Source organism: Asparagus officinalis, chromosome 8, assembly GCF_001876935.1.
Source record: "Asparagus officinalis chromosome 8, Aspof.V1, whole genome shotgun sequence".
NCBI classification, from domain to species: Eukaryota; Viridiplantae; Streptophyta; class Magnoliopsida; order Asparagales; family Asparagaceae; genus Asparagus; species Asparagus officinalis.
Window position 1 is genome coordinate 128,765,959 of NC_033801.1, and position 14,451 is coordinate 128,780,409.

At 38.7% G+C, this 14,451-nt stretch overlaps 1 protein-coding gene across 1 annotated transcript; it reads right to left on the minus strand.

Moving 5' to 3' along the window:
* LOC109821926 lies at nucleotides 2,279-4,463 on the minus strand. Its single transcript, XM_020388083.1, has 4 exons — nucleotides 4,321-4,463; nucleotides 3,313-3,507; nucleotides 2,866-3,201; nucleotides 2,279-2,645 (listed from the first exon to the last, which is right to left on the minus strand). The coding sequence occupies exons 1-4, from the start codon at nucleotides 4,461-4,463 to the stop codon at nucleotides 2,279-2,281; spliced, it is 1,041 nt and encodes a 346-aa protein (XP_020243672.1).

Sequence of the window (14,451 nt, forward strand, 5' to 3'; positions counted from 1 at the left end):
TTTGGAGAAGGCCATTGCTATTCAAGCCCATCCGATGGAACTTAGAGATAATGACAATGGGGGAATAGATAAAGGTAATAATATTCAAAAAAGGTTGATGCTATCATATGGTCAGAACCCAGAAATATTGAAGAAGCCTTCATAAGTGTGAGGGCTAGCCGTGATCTTCTGGTTTATGAGATTGGAGAGGGGAGAGCTTAGGATGATCGAGAAAATAGTGAGGACAAATAGAATGACGGTGATGGGAAGATAAAGAAGATGTAAAGGCGAGGAGAAATGTTATATAGTTCGGTTCTGTATTGGAACAATCCGAGGGATGGTGATATTACTCTATTGCCTTGGGAACTATAAAATGCATTGAATGCAGTCAAATCAAAAATATCTTGGTAACCTTGATAGCTAATTGCAAGTGAATAATAGTAACATTAACAACAAACAAGAAAAACTGACAACAAAGAGTAGGTAGATAACAGCCAAGCCATAAAACTTAACAGCCAAGCCATAAAACTTAACAATTTTAACGATATACTTGACAATTTTAACAATCGGTGATACTGACAACAAAGAGAAGGTGGATAACAGGTGTATAACAGTAAACTTAACATTCAATCGATAAACATATCAACCAATCAAAAACTTCAACATTATATGATAAATTTGACAACCAAGTAATAACCTAACAACCAAGTCAAAACTTCAACATTAAAGTGATAAACTTGACAACCAAATAATAACCTTAACAACCAAGTCAAAACTTCAACATTAAAGTGATAAACTTGACAACCAAGTAATAACCTTAACAACCAAGCCAAAACTTCAACATTAAAGTGATAAAATTAAAAACCAAGTAATAACCTTAATAGAAAGCCATAAAACTTAACAATTTTAACGATATACTTGACAATTTTAACAATCGGTGATACTGACAACAAAGAGAAGGTGGATAACAGGTGTATAACAGTAAACTTAACATTCAATCGATAAACATATCAACCAATCAAAAACTTCAACATTATATGATAAATTTGACAACCAAGTAATAACCTAACAACCAAGTCAAAATTTTAACATTAAAGTGATAAACTTGACAACCAAATAATAACCTTAACAACCAAGTCAAAACTTCAACATTAAAGTGATAAACTTGACAACCAAGTAATAACCTTAACAACCAAGCCAAAACTTCAACATTAAAGTGATAAAATTAAAAACCAAGTAATAACCTTAACAGCAAGCCATAAAACTTAACAATTTTAACGATATACTTGACAATTTTAACAATCGGTGATACTGACAACAAATAGCAGGTGGATAACAGGTGTATAACAGTAAACTTAACTTTCAATCGATAAACATATCAACCAATCAAAAACTTTAACATTATATGATAAATTTGACAACCAAGTAATAACCTAACAACCAAGTCAAAACTTTAACATTAAAGTGATAAACTTGACAACCAAATAATAACCAAAGTGATAAACTTGACAACCAAGTAATAACCTTAACAACCAAGCCAAAACTTTAACATTAAAGTGATAAAATTGAAAACCAAGTAATAACCTTAACAACAAGCCATAAAACTTAACAATTTTAACGATATACTTGACAATTTTAACAATCGGTGATACTGATAACAAAGAGCAGGTGGATAACAGGTTTATAACAGTAAACTTAACATTCAATCGATAAACATATCAACCAATCAAAAACTTTAACATTAAAGTGATAAATTTGACAACCAAGTAATAACCTTAACAACCAAGTCAAAATTTCAACATTAAAGTGATAAACTTGACAACCAAATAATAACCTTAACAACCAAGTCAAAACTTTAACATTAAAGTGATAAACTTAACAACCAAATAATAACCTTAACAACCAAGTCAAAACTTTAAAATTAAAGTGATAAACTTGACAACCAAGTAATAACCTTAAGAGCCAAGCTATGACCTTCTCACTTGTAATGATATACAGGACAACAATTCCATAAACATGACAATAAAACGCTAAACTATATAGGCTCGTTACAGCTTGCACGATTGTGACCCTCCATGTTGCATCGAGAGTACTTAACAGGTCGGGTGTTCAGCGACCTATTGTTTATTCGTCTTGTGCATGGTCTGCCACGTCTTTTTTTGGTGAGAGGAGGCTTCAACACTCGCTCTTCTGGTGGTACAAAGCGCTTCTCGTAATCTGGGATGAGAAAGATGATCGGTGCATAACTTGCTCTGAATGCGTCAACAGTCATGTACCAATCGCAATATTAATAAATATCTCATCCCATCCATGTAATTGCAGCGCACGCATGTTTGCAAAGAATGCAGGTGATGTCCCAGGACTTGCAAGAACAAGTCCGATTCTTCAAATCTACACGGCAAGTTTTATTGGACTCGACCTCCACAATATCTTCCGTCGAATGTTTAATCGCCAAGCAGCTACCATGCTGAATATTATCACTCAGCACCATCTCCGCTTCCGGGCATAAGTATCCAGACCATTTCTGACCCACTAGCCTCCTTTCATGCATGTGCTCCATTATTTGCTTCTGTATGGTCTCAACCAAAGGTAAGATTCGCAACAATCGTGCCTTTCTTATCCAGCTGTTGAAGGACTCAGCAACGTTTGAAGTAACATGGCCATACCTTAACAACAAAACACTAACATTAACAATAAAACCATAAACTAAACATTAAAGGCCTAACCTTAACAACAAATATCCTAAACTTAACAGCAAAACCCTAGCAGAATAACTCTAACCATAACAATAAAAATCTAACCTTAACAGAAAACTGTAGGATAACTCTAACCTAAACAACTATAACGGTGCTGTAACAAAATAACGTTGGGACCAAGCTATCTTACCTTATACCAGGAAAATGCGCATTTGCCCATCTATCCGGGGAGTATTCCATTATAGTGACGTAAGCCCTGTGATCGATCGTTGCCAATTCTTTCATGTTATTATCCCATTCAGATATTGTGAACTTATAAGCCGCAGATTGTAACAGATCGCCCAACGTAGTAACGACATTTGTGTTGTGCCCAAAATCCTTCATCTTCTTTTTGAAATTCTCAACTAGATGCAGAACACACCTTGAATGGAATGCATCTGGAAAGAATTCCTCGACTGCTGCCCTGATACCCTTGTCAGCGTCTGAAATCATTACCAGTCGATGTGGAGGTTGGTAAGGATTTTCCCTATCATACAGTAACGTTCATAATCCTTGTAAGAACCATTTCCAGTTAACCTCATTCTCTTGGTCGCATACGCAATAAGCAAGGGGAAATATTCCCTGGTTGCCGTCATACCCGGTAACGCTAAGTAGTATGCCTCTGTAACGATCTTTAATAAATATTCCATCCAAAAACAATAGAGGCATACACCCAGCAATGAACCCTTCAATACAGACATTATAACTAATGAACAATCGCCTGAACCTCCCATCATCAGCATCAATAATAACACGACTCCCTGGATTAGTTGCATGCACCATGGATTCATACCTGCATGAATATAACAACAAAGCAGTACATTTAGCGAAGGATTCATAACCATAACAAATGATCTTCAAACTTCACGACCAACACGTATACTTAACGACTAACCAATAACTTTAACAACTAATACGAATAGTTAGCAACCAAAATGTAAGCAGTAGATTTAGCAAAGGATTCATAACCATAACAACTGATCTTCAAACTTCACAACCAACACGTACACTTAGAGACGAACCAATAATTTTAACAACTAATATGTATAGTTAGCAACTAAAACGTAAGCAGTAGATTTAGCAACGGATTCATAACCATAACAACTGATCTTCAAACTTCACAACCAACCCGTATACTTAACGTCGAACCACCAACTTTAACAACTACTACGTATAGTTAGCAACCAAAACGTAAGAGTGATTTTAGAAGAATAAAAAAGAAAAGGATCATCTCAGTGAATCGTAAGCCTCATCATCGTCACCGAACAGGTCCTGCTGAGCTGTCTCCTTGCTCCACCACGATTTACTGTAGTTAATTTTGATGCCAAAATTAGAGAGCATGCTGTTCTTGATATCGACCGCACGAAGATCTGGCCTAACCTTCAAAATAGCTTGTATTTGGCTAGCAATGAACTTCCTTGATGCCCTTGAGTTGCCAGCATTTGCTCCATGTTGACCGCAGGTGTGGGTAGGCTCGAAATTCTTTATGGACATGATAGACGAATTTCTGAGCGGGGAAGCAAACAACATCCAAGGGCAACCATGTGTGTGCTTGAATCGGCAATAGACTCTTATGCGTCTTTGTTCATTGTGGTAAAAATCATACTCGAACTGTTTAGCAATTGAATAGTATTGAAGTGCTAATCTAACTTCAGCAGCACTATCAAATTTCTGACCAACTTCACGAATGGAGGTGTGCCACTCAGTTGGGATCTTTGTTTGGTGATTAAGCATGTCTTCCAGCAGCATGATCGAGTCGCCGGTGGGGTTGTCATTAGGAATACGCTCATCATTATAGGTTTGGGTGAACGTGGTATCTGCGCACCGTGAATTTTCTATCGATATTGTCCTGAAGTAGTAATAAAAATACATAGCCTTAGCAACGAACTGATAACCTTAACAACAAACTCATAAACGTAACATCCAACATATATCCTAAACAACTAACCCTTATACTTAAGAGCAGACTCGTGACCTTAACAATAAACGCATATACTTAACATCAAACACCTTATCTTAGCAACCAACTAGTATACGTAACAGCCAACAAATAACCTTAACAACCAGTGCTTAACATAACCTTGACAACCAATACATTACCAAAGCAACCAATGCATGAGGTTAACAACTAATGGCAAAACCTATCAGTGAACTCAAAAGGAAATCTGGAGTGTAATTCCTACGTAGTTTCCGGCGTAGTCTGCGTGTTCTACGAAGTTGAGGATTCCGCAGCGGAGGTAGCATACAAATTCACGTCTGTTAATCCATTACACCGACAATACTCGAACATCAAATTTAACTCGTCGTCATTGTCAATTGAAATATTGAATTTCTTTTCCCTTTCGCATATGAACTTCAGTGAAAGAGATTGCATTGGTATTTTAAGCCTTTCCGCATGAACTTCAGTGAAAGAGATTGCATTGGTATTTTAAGCCTTTCCGCCACTTGATATCTCAAGCTGATTATTTCTGTATTTTTAAGCCTTTCCGCCACTTGATATCTCAAGCTGATTATTTCTGTATTCTCTTTGATAACGACGAATATAATGTCACTACCTTTGTTGCTTTTTGCCTTCGTTACCACGCATAGAAGAGATCCATCCGCCATTTTATTACAGGGAGTAATTGAAGAATCGAAGAGGCTTTTATTGAGGAGAATTAAGTGGAAGGAACAAATTAGTTGGGGTAATAGAATGGGGAGGAACTCAGCGATTTTAGCTGGAAGGGGAAATATATCTGGTGATAATTTTGGAGGGAAATGAGAATCCCCCCCCCAAAAAAAAAGTCATTCTAATCACCATTTAATGCCTACAGTCGAAACGCTGGGTTTCCATCGTGAGAGGGCGACGAACACAGTCTGCTAAGGGTATTTTGGGCATTTCGAGTGGGGTTTAAACGGAGTTACGCCTGGGGATTCGTTTTGGGGGCTGGAAGAAAATCGCGCGCGGGGAGCACGTTTTGTTGTGTTTTGGGGGCTGGAAGCATTTTTCCCATCTTAATATTATTAGAATTATTTCCAAAAGTTATCCTGAAGATCGATCTTCAAACAATTTCAATTCGAACGTCTAAATTTCTCTGTTCACGTCCATACATGCATCTATTAATAATCTAAAATAGAAAATACAATCTCCGTCTTAGAGTGAATCCTGTTCGACAATGGATAAATTGTGAAAATAGCGAAGGAATTGAGAAAAAAAATTGAGAAAAAATATGAAAAATAAGCAAGACAGGCTCCGCCATACCCTGGTGGTGATGTCTGCCACACCCAGGTGGCAGAATCTATCCCCTGTTATCAGGGGTGTGGTGTCTGCCATACCCAGGTGTAGCAGAATCTACCTTATTTTTAAGGGTGTGGTGTCTGCCACCCTCGGGTGTGGCAGACTCGTTTTCAGAGTCCTACATTATTTAGGATTGAGTTTGTTATAAATATAAACACGTTTCTATGGTTTCTAAAGAAGAGAATTAGCAGTCTTTTGAGCACTTTGAGAGGGAGCTATTGTAAGAGAGTTGAGGGCTTTGGTTAGGGTTATATTTGAGTAATTTTGTGAGTTATAAGCCGTTGTATTTCTAATCCATATAGTAAAATCTCCCCATCCTCTCCCTGTGGACGTAGGCAATTGCTGAACCATGTAAATCTCTGTGTTTGGTTTGATTTGTGTCGTATTTTTGTGAATTACACTCGTATTTGGTTTGGTTTTCTTCTCTCATCGCTCACCGACTCGTTTGGTTATCGAGCATGCTTCCGTACGACGCACAACAATTGGTATCAGAGCTATCTAAGGTTTTGGCATTGGGTGGAAGAAGATTCATTGTGGAAGCTTGGTTCTTAGAGTTCTAGGCTTCGGTGATGATAGCATTGCGGAGTTACCGTTGGGATCTCGCTTTTCTTGTGTGGTTAGGAGATCTATTTAGAATCCTATCTAGGGTTCAGTTGAGTAATTTCTCAATCCAATCAAAGTTTAAAATTTTCTCTACAATTTGGAGTTTGTGAGTATAGGTGAAGAAATTGGTGAAAGCAGCAAGATGGCGGGTACAGTTCAAGTTGGTTTTCAGAACACTAAAATTAGTGTGGTTAAATATAACGATAAAATCAATTTTAGTTTGTGGATGAGTGACGTACAGGATGCTCTCAATGCTCAAAATTTGGAAGATATTATCATGGTCCATGAGAGTCTACCAAAATACGAGGAGGCGATATGGAAAAAGATAAATATGAACGCTTGTGGGGTGATCAGGTCCTGTTTGGAACAGTAGCTGAAGTATGATGTGATTGGGGTGACGTCTGCAATGAAGATATGAGAGATTCTCAACAATAAGTATCTTATGAAGAGTGTTGAGAACCGATTGCACTTGCTGCATAGATTATTCAGATTTCAGATGTCCAAGGGAACCTCACTAGCAGTTCATGTGAACAACTACACTAAGTTGTTGTCAGACTTGGTGAATGTTGATGAGAAGATATCGATGAGTACAAGACGATTATTTTGCTAGGATCCTTACCGGATGAGGAGTATGATACCTTTGTACTTACTTTGTTGAATGGGAGATCTTCTATCAGCTATAGTGAAGTAACTAACGTTTTGACAAACTATGATTTGAGGAGGAAAGACAATGAGACTTCTCGTGCTAGTACTACAGGAGAGGCCTTGTCGACGAGAGGTAGAAGCCTATATCTGAGAGGTGGTAATAAGAGTAGGTCAAAGTCTAGAGGCCATCACCAGTTAGCTAAAAACTAGTGTGCGTTCTACAAGGAGCAGGGACATTGGAAGAAAAACTGTCCAAAGATTAAGGAGAAGGGGAATAGCAAGAAAAAGGGCTCGAAAGCCAATGATGTGAATATTACGAAATGCGATGATTCTGATGATTTGAGCTTTTCTCTATTGATTACTCCGGAGGCAAACCATGTGGATGCATTAGATTGGATGCTTGATTCTGGCACTACTTATCATGTGATTGGTTTACATTATTTGAGAGACTCGATAGGGATGTTGTTGTTATGGAAAATGATCAATCATGTAGCATTTGTGGCATAGATACCATGAGGATTCGAATGCACGATGGAGTAGACCGTAAATTGAAAGAGATGAGATTTGTCATTTACCTGAAGAAGAATCTTATTTCTGTAGGAGCTTTGGAGGCAAAAGGATTCAAGGTGACCTTTGAAGACGCTATAGCAAATGTTACTAAGGGATCTTTGGTGATGATCAAGGGAGTTCGTAGTTGAAACTTGTATTATCTGAAGGTGAAGTTCGGGACATCCATTCATAGGACGAGGGGCATCCTGGATTACGTGCACACAGATGTTTGAGGTCCCACCAAGACTGCATCACTTGGTGGTCGACATTGGCTCGTCACGTTCGTTGATGACTATTCTGAGCGTTGTTAGGTATACACCATGGTGAAGAAGAGTGAAGTCTTAGATATATTTGTGGAGTGGAAGAAGAGGTTGGAACTGCAGACTGGGAGAAAGATCAAGACGTTATGATCCGACAACGGTGGTGAGTACATATCAAACCCCTTTTAACAGCTATATCGAGACGAGAGCATAGAGAGACACTTTACATTTAGTCATATACCATAGCAGAATGGGATGGCAGAAAGGTTAAATTGATCTTTACTGGAGAAGATCTGGTGTTTGTTGGCGAATAGTAGTTTGGAAAAGATCTTTTGGGCTGAGGCACTTTCATATGCGAGACACCTCATTAACAGCATGTCTTCATCTGTGATTGAGGGAAAGACCCCTATGGAGATGTGGTCGGAAGAGCCAGCACACGACTATGACCAGCTCAAGGTATTTGGGTGTCACGTATACTATCATGTTAAGACTGATAAGTTAAAACCTCGAGCTAGGAAGACCATATTTGTAGGATTCAAGCATGGTGTCAAGGGATACAAGCTATGTGATCATGTTGATAGGAAGATTGTACTGAGTAGAGACATCACTTTTGATAAGGCTTCGGTTTTGAAGCTTCTTAGCTCTCATCAGGTAGAGAGCACCCCGACGGAGGAGATATCATAGGTGATGGAGATCGATACAGCTCCACATTGACCAATAGTACAGTATCCATTGGAGTGTCGACTGAGGTGATGCCAGGCAAGCACGATGATGATAAGGAGGATACGGGTATAGATGTACAGAATTAGGGATCGACAGCTCAGGTTCAGGATTTTATTGCGGTTCGAAGATAGAGGAGAGACATACGGATGCCAGCATGGTATACCGACATAGTAGTTACATATGCACTTCCGGTGGAGAGTATCGATGAGTTGGTGCCTACTACTTTTAGAGAGGCCGAGCAAAGTTCGGATGCTGATTCGTGACAGGTAGCTATGCAGGAGGAGATGGAGTCTCTTCATAAGAACGATACATGGGAGCTTGTTGAGCTTCCAAAGGGACGAAAGGTGATTGGTTGCAAGTGGGTATACATAAAGAAGGAGGGCATTGAAGGCACTCCAGTGAGGTTTAAGGCTAGGTTGGTTGCAAAGGGCTATGCACAGGAGGAAAGTATTGATTATAATGAGGTTTTCTCTCCGATGGTGAAGCACTCTTCGATTCAGATTTTGTTAGCTTTGGTGGCACAGTATGGTTTGGAGTTAGATCAGTTGGATGTAAAGATGGTATTTCTTTATGGTGATATTGATAAAAAAATATATATGACTCAGCCATTAGGATTCTGAGCTATAGAGAAGGATAAGTTGGTTTGTAGGTTGAAGAAATCGCTATACGGTTTGAAGCAGTCTCCTCGACAGTGGTATAGGTAATTCGATAGATTTATGATTGATCATTCGTACACTCGGAACCAGTTTGATCCTTGTGTGTATTTTCACAAGTTGAAAGAAGGTGCAAACATTTATTTGTTGCTTTATGTCGATGACATGTTGGATGACATGTTGGTTGCCTCTATTTCTAGGTCTGCTATAGATGAGTTGAAGGCAAAGCTTTCAAAGGAGTTTGAAATAAAAGATTTGGGTGAGGCTAAGCGCATTTTAGGGATGGAGATCGACAGAGATAAAAAGAAGGGCAGAATTTGTTTGACACAGGTAGCTTATTTGAAGAAGGTTCTACAGCGATTTCATGTCAGTATAGATACGAAGCCAGTTAGTGTACCTTTGGGAGCCCATTTAAAGCTTTCAGCTGATCTTTCACCGAAGATAATTGAAGATAGAAAGTTAATGTTGAAGACTCCATATGCAAGTGCAGTTAGGAGCTTGATGTACGTGATGGTATGTACGAGGCCGTATTTGTCACAGGTGGAGCATGGTTTCGAGATACATGCACGATCCAGGAGTGAGTTATTGGGACGTCGTAAGATGGATTTTGAGATACATTCGAGATACTCTCAATGTTGGTTTAGTTTTTGAGTGGGACACTAGAGATGGATAGTTGTGCATTGGTTATGTTGATTTGCATTATGCTGGTAATTTGGATAAGCGTCGGTCTACGACGGGATGTGTTATGATGCCCCTGGGTTCACACAAGGCTGCAGTCCAAGGTGAAACTAAGAATGTCAAACCTGTCATGCACCACACCATGCAATAACATATTTCACCATCACAATTACTATCTCTCTAGTAGAGTCAATAACAGGTGTAGGTACAAAAGCAAGTAAAAGATAATACAAGAACCAATTGATGAAATGATAGAGATCAAATTAATATTTCATCATCAAACATACATAAATACAAGATAAGTGTCTGAAATAAATAAACTGGAGTCTCAACAAGTCTCAAATACAAAATGTCTGAATAAGAGGTAATAAGGCACACAGCCTTTACAACTTTTAGAATAAAACTCTCAAATGTCTGAACAGAAGTCTATAGTGGAGCTCAAAAGAAAAATATAACTATAGTAGACAGCCGAAGCTAAAGTGCATCGCCATCAACCTGCGACTCTCAGGGCACCTGGCTCGTTACCTGAAAGGGGGAGGGATAACGAGCATGAAAGCGCTAGCGAGCAACATCACAACTAACCCCAAGGGATATGGCTCGTTGTATACAGAAAATACAGTTAATACATATATATTTATAAAACCACTGATCTTATTTAGGAAATTACAATACGAGCTTAGGTACGTCGAACGAAATAATCCAAACAAGGAAACCCTCATGTATATACCTTGTGGCTCAAATTGTAAATCCCTAATAATAAGAGGGTTTTAGTACTTAGGAAATTACAACACGAGCATAGGTATGTAAAGCGAAATAATCCACACAAGGAAACCCTCATGTATATACCTTGTATCTCAAATTATAAATCCCTAAATACTAAACCCGAAATATAATACAGGAACGATAATAAAAGAAGACAAACTCATCTCAGAACTTAAATCCGGTGTCATGTTACAACCCACATAAGTGTCATGTCCAGCCAAAGCAAGTATAAGTGCCATACTCAAGGTCTAAACTGGTGTCCAACACATGGACTGAGAAATAAATGACCAACACATGGACTGAATGTGATAAATGCCCAACACATGGACTACACATAATAATTATCCAACACATGGACTAAATAAAATATATGAAAAGATGCATATACACTAATCTCACACGTGTCTCGGTGTGTAAACTTAAACTTTGTCCACACGTCATCTCACAGGTAAAGATACATGTTAACAACAATTTCTAATACGCGTTATTCGAGGTGACTCCTCGTTTATATTAAAGTACACAATTACAATAGGCAAGCATAAATAGTTTCAGTTAAACTAAAACAACCCAAACAGATCCAAATCGAGGAAACTGGAAAATTCCTCATCAGTCGACTCATGAGTCGACTAAGATTGGTCGACTCATTGGTCGACCAGAACAAAATACAAAACTGTAAATTTTTTCGTCAATCGACTCATTGGGCGACTCATCAGTCGACTGATAAGTCGACTCATTGGTCGACTGAGCAGAAGATCTCCAGTTTTTGCATACGATGATTATCTGCAAAAAAAAATTACCTAAAGTTCTTCTTCATCATTTCCAGCAACATAAATATGATTATTACACATATGTAACAAACTGAAACGAAAGATATGCATGTAATCACTTACATTAAAACCCTAAACATATTTATACATGTTTAAAAATGTATTGAAATCAATAAATCACAATGAAACCCATGTTTAAATCTAATTCCAGATCTGGATCTATATTACAAAACGTTGGTGAGCTTTTATTAACCAAAACATTTGATTTCTTGCATCATACGCTATAGAGATATACTTTTATATGCAAAATAATGATTTAGGCTCAATAAATCCAAAATAAAACCAAATAAAACTATACAAACAGTGGGTATAGGGCTGGGCGAGATGTTACTCACCTCTGGTATGCTAGAACAACTCCTGAATCTGAGAGAGGATGATTCCCTTCACTGCACCTTGTCAAAATCCACTGAAATCCTCCGAAAATCCCCTAAAAATCACCAAAAACGAACTAGGGTTTGAGGGGAGAGAGGGGCTAGGGTTTCTCTGGGATTCTGATAGGTTTAGGGTTGGTTTTGGGTAAAAGAAAATATATATAATACGGTTAAAACCCGAAAGAAAACTCACCCAAACCCGTAACTGAAAAATCTGAAAATCAGCCCGTCAGTCGACTCATTAGTCGACTCATAAGTCGACTGAGCAGACATTTTCCAGATTCGTGCATGTTTTGCTTATTTGCCAAAACCAATGCACAAAAACTCTATATAAATACACTCTATCATCTCTAACAACTTGTTATCAAGTATATCTATGACCTCAAGCCATTTATCATAATAGAATTATTTATCACCAATAATTCACATATCTTCATAACAAAAATATGGGGTTTTACATGTGTTCACTTTGACCCGTGCGTCAGTGTGTTGGAGATGCACCTTACAGTTTATAGTGGCTTTGTCGATAATGGAGGTAGAGTATATGATGATTACAGAGGTTGTAAAGGAGGCTATTTGGCTTCGAGAACTTTTGGAGGAACTTGGTATATCACAACAATCCGTCACTATTTATTGTGATAGCATGAGTGCTATCTATTTGGCGAAGAATCAGGTTTTTCATATGAGAACAAAGCATATTGATGTTCGTTATCATTTCATTCGAGATGTTCTTGAAGATGGTGATGTGGAGATTGTGAAGATTCACACGAAGGATAATCCAGCGAATATGCTCACTAAGGTGGTTCCGAGTAACAAATTTGATCATTGTCAAAACTTGTTGCATATTCATAATTGTTGAGGTGTTGACGGCCATTTGGATAAACTACGGGCGGCTTGATCCCTTAGGAGAGGTGGTACGTAGGCAACCATATTGGTGTAGCGGAGTTTAGAGAGACGACGCGTTGGTGCTCTTTGTTTGGTGCCAGCTCAGTTTTGGAAAAACTTTACCGATGTGGAGAATTGTGAAAACGGCGAAGGAATTAAGAAAAAGAATTGATAAAATGTGAAAAATAAGTAAGACAGGCTCCACCACACCCTGATGTGGTGTCTGTGATACGGGTGTATCTTCTCTTCGGGAGCTTAGTGATCCTCATGGGAGCTTGAGGATAGATGATTCTCATGATAGCATGAGAATAGGGGTGTAAAATAGTACAGTGGAACGCAGGTGAAAATGTGGAACGAGACGACGAGCAGCAGATTCGAAGAATCCAATTTTTAGCTCGTGAGTCGACTCATACATGTACATGAGTCGACTCATCAGGTTGAGTCGACTCATGACTGTCATGAGTCGACTCACGAAACCCAGTCGTTTTGTCAAAAGTTTCTGCTCGGTCAACTCATCAGTTTATGAGTCGACCCATGTGTCATGAGTCGACTCATCACCGTCATGAGTCGACTCATCGACGGTTTCCTGGTTTGGTTGGGTTTTTGTTCACACGAATTCCTGTTGGTTTTGGGCTTGGTTATTTACCAGATTGCCATCCATATTTGTACACCTATATAAATGATTATTTTAGGGTTTCTAAGCAATCAGAGGTAATTAAGAGATATTCTAATCATTGTATTAGGGTTTAGAGAGGATTGGGAGGTTGTTCTCGATTCTAGTGAGATTTTGAGGGAGAGATTTGTAATAATTGATTCTTCATAATCTAGAGAAGGTATTTTCCTTCGCCATACTGAATTGTTCTTGTGTTTTAGTTGTCTTCTTCTCAACCCACCTTTTGGTAATTCCGCGACCAAAGGGTGCTCGCACGGCGACTCGTATCAAGTTGGTATATGAGCAATCAGATCCGGTGAAGGGGCATCCTGTGTACGATCCTGACTCGATCGCAATACAAGAAGCTTGGCGAGATCCTTATTTCATTGGAAGGAGTCCAGATTTTAAGGAGGAAGAAGATGGCTGAAGGAGATAATTCTGTGAGGATTGATGCATTAGAGAAGCAGATCGAGATGATAGGTTCGACTCTCACACAACTCGTCAGTCTTATCCATGGAGTGTTTGTGTCAAAAGTTGCCTTTTCCATTGTTTTCAAACATGTTACACCGTTTATCGATTACAAGTTCAAACTGAAAAGAGAGTTGATCTTTTTATAAAATCTTCTTACAACGAAAAATAAAGATTACAACTTCATCAAACAAAACGCAGCAGTAGTTTATCTCCCGCTGCTTTGCGTGGGATCTTTGCCTGTGCCGGGGACGCGTTAGTCCGTGGACCACCGCAGACCAAAGCCGATCGACAATATAATTACGCTCTTGTTTCACGAGGGAAACAATTACGGAAGCGACAATCACGACCAAGCGAGATTGTGGCTCTTCTCGAGATTAAAAC

What these genes read in the sequence shown, in the direction of transcription:
- LOC109821926 (XM_020388083.1), bottom strand. Translation starts at nt 4,463, where the DNA reads ATGCTGCTGGAAGACATGCTTAATCACCAAACAAAGATCCCAACTGAG. An exon ending in TCAATTGCTAAACAGTTCGA is followed by an intron (nt 3,508 to 4,320) that starts GTATGATTTTTA and finishes ATATTCATGCAG; the next exon opens with GTATGAATCCATGGTGCATG. An exon ending in ATACTACTTAGCGTTACCGG is followed by an intron (nt 3,202 to 3,312) that starts GTATGACGGCAA and finishes ACTGTATGATAG; the next exon opens with GGAAAATCCTTACCAACCTC.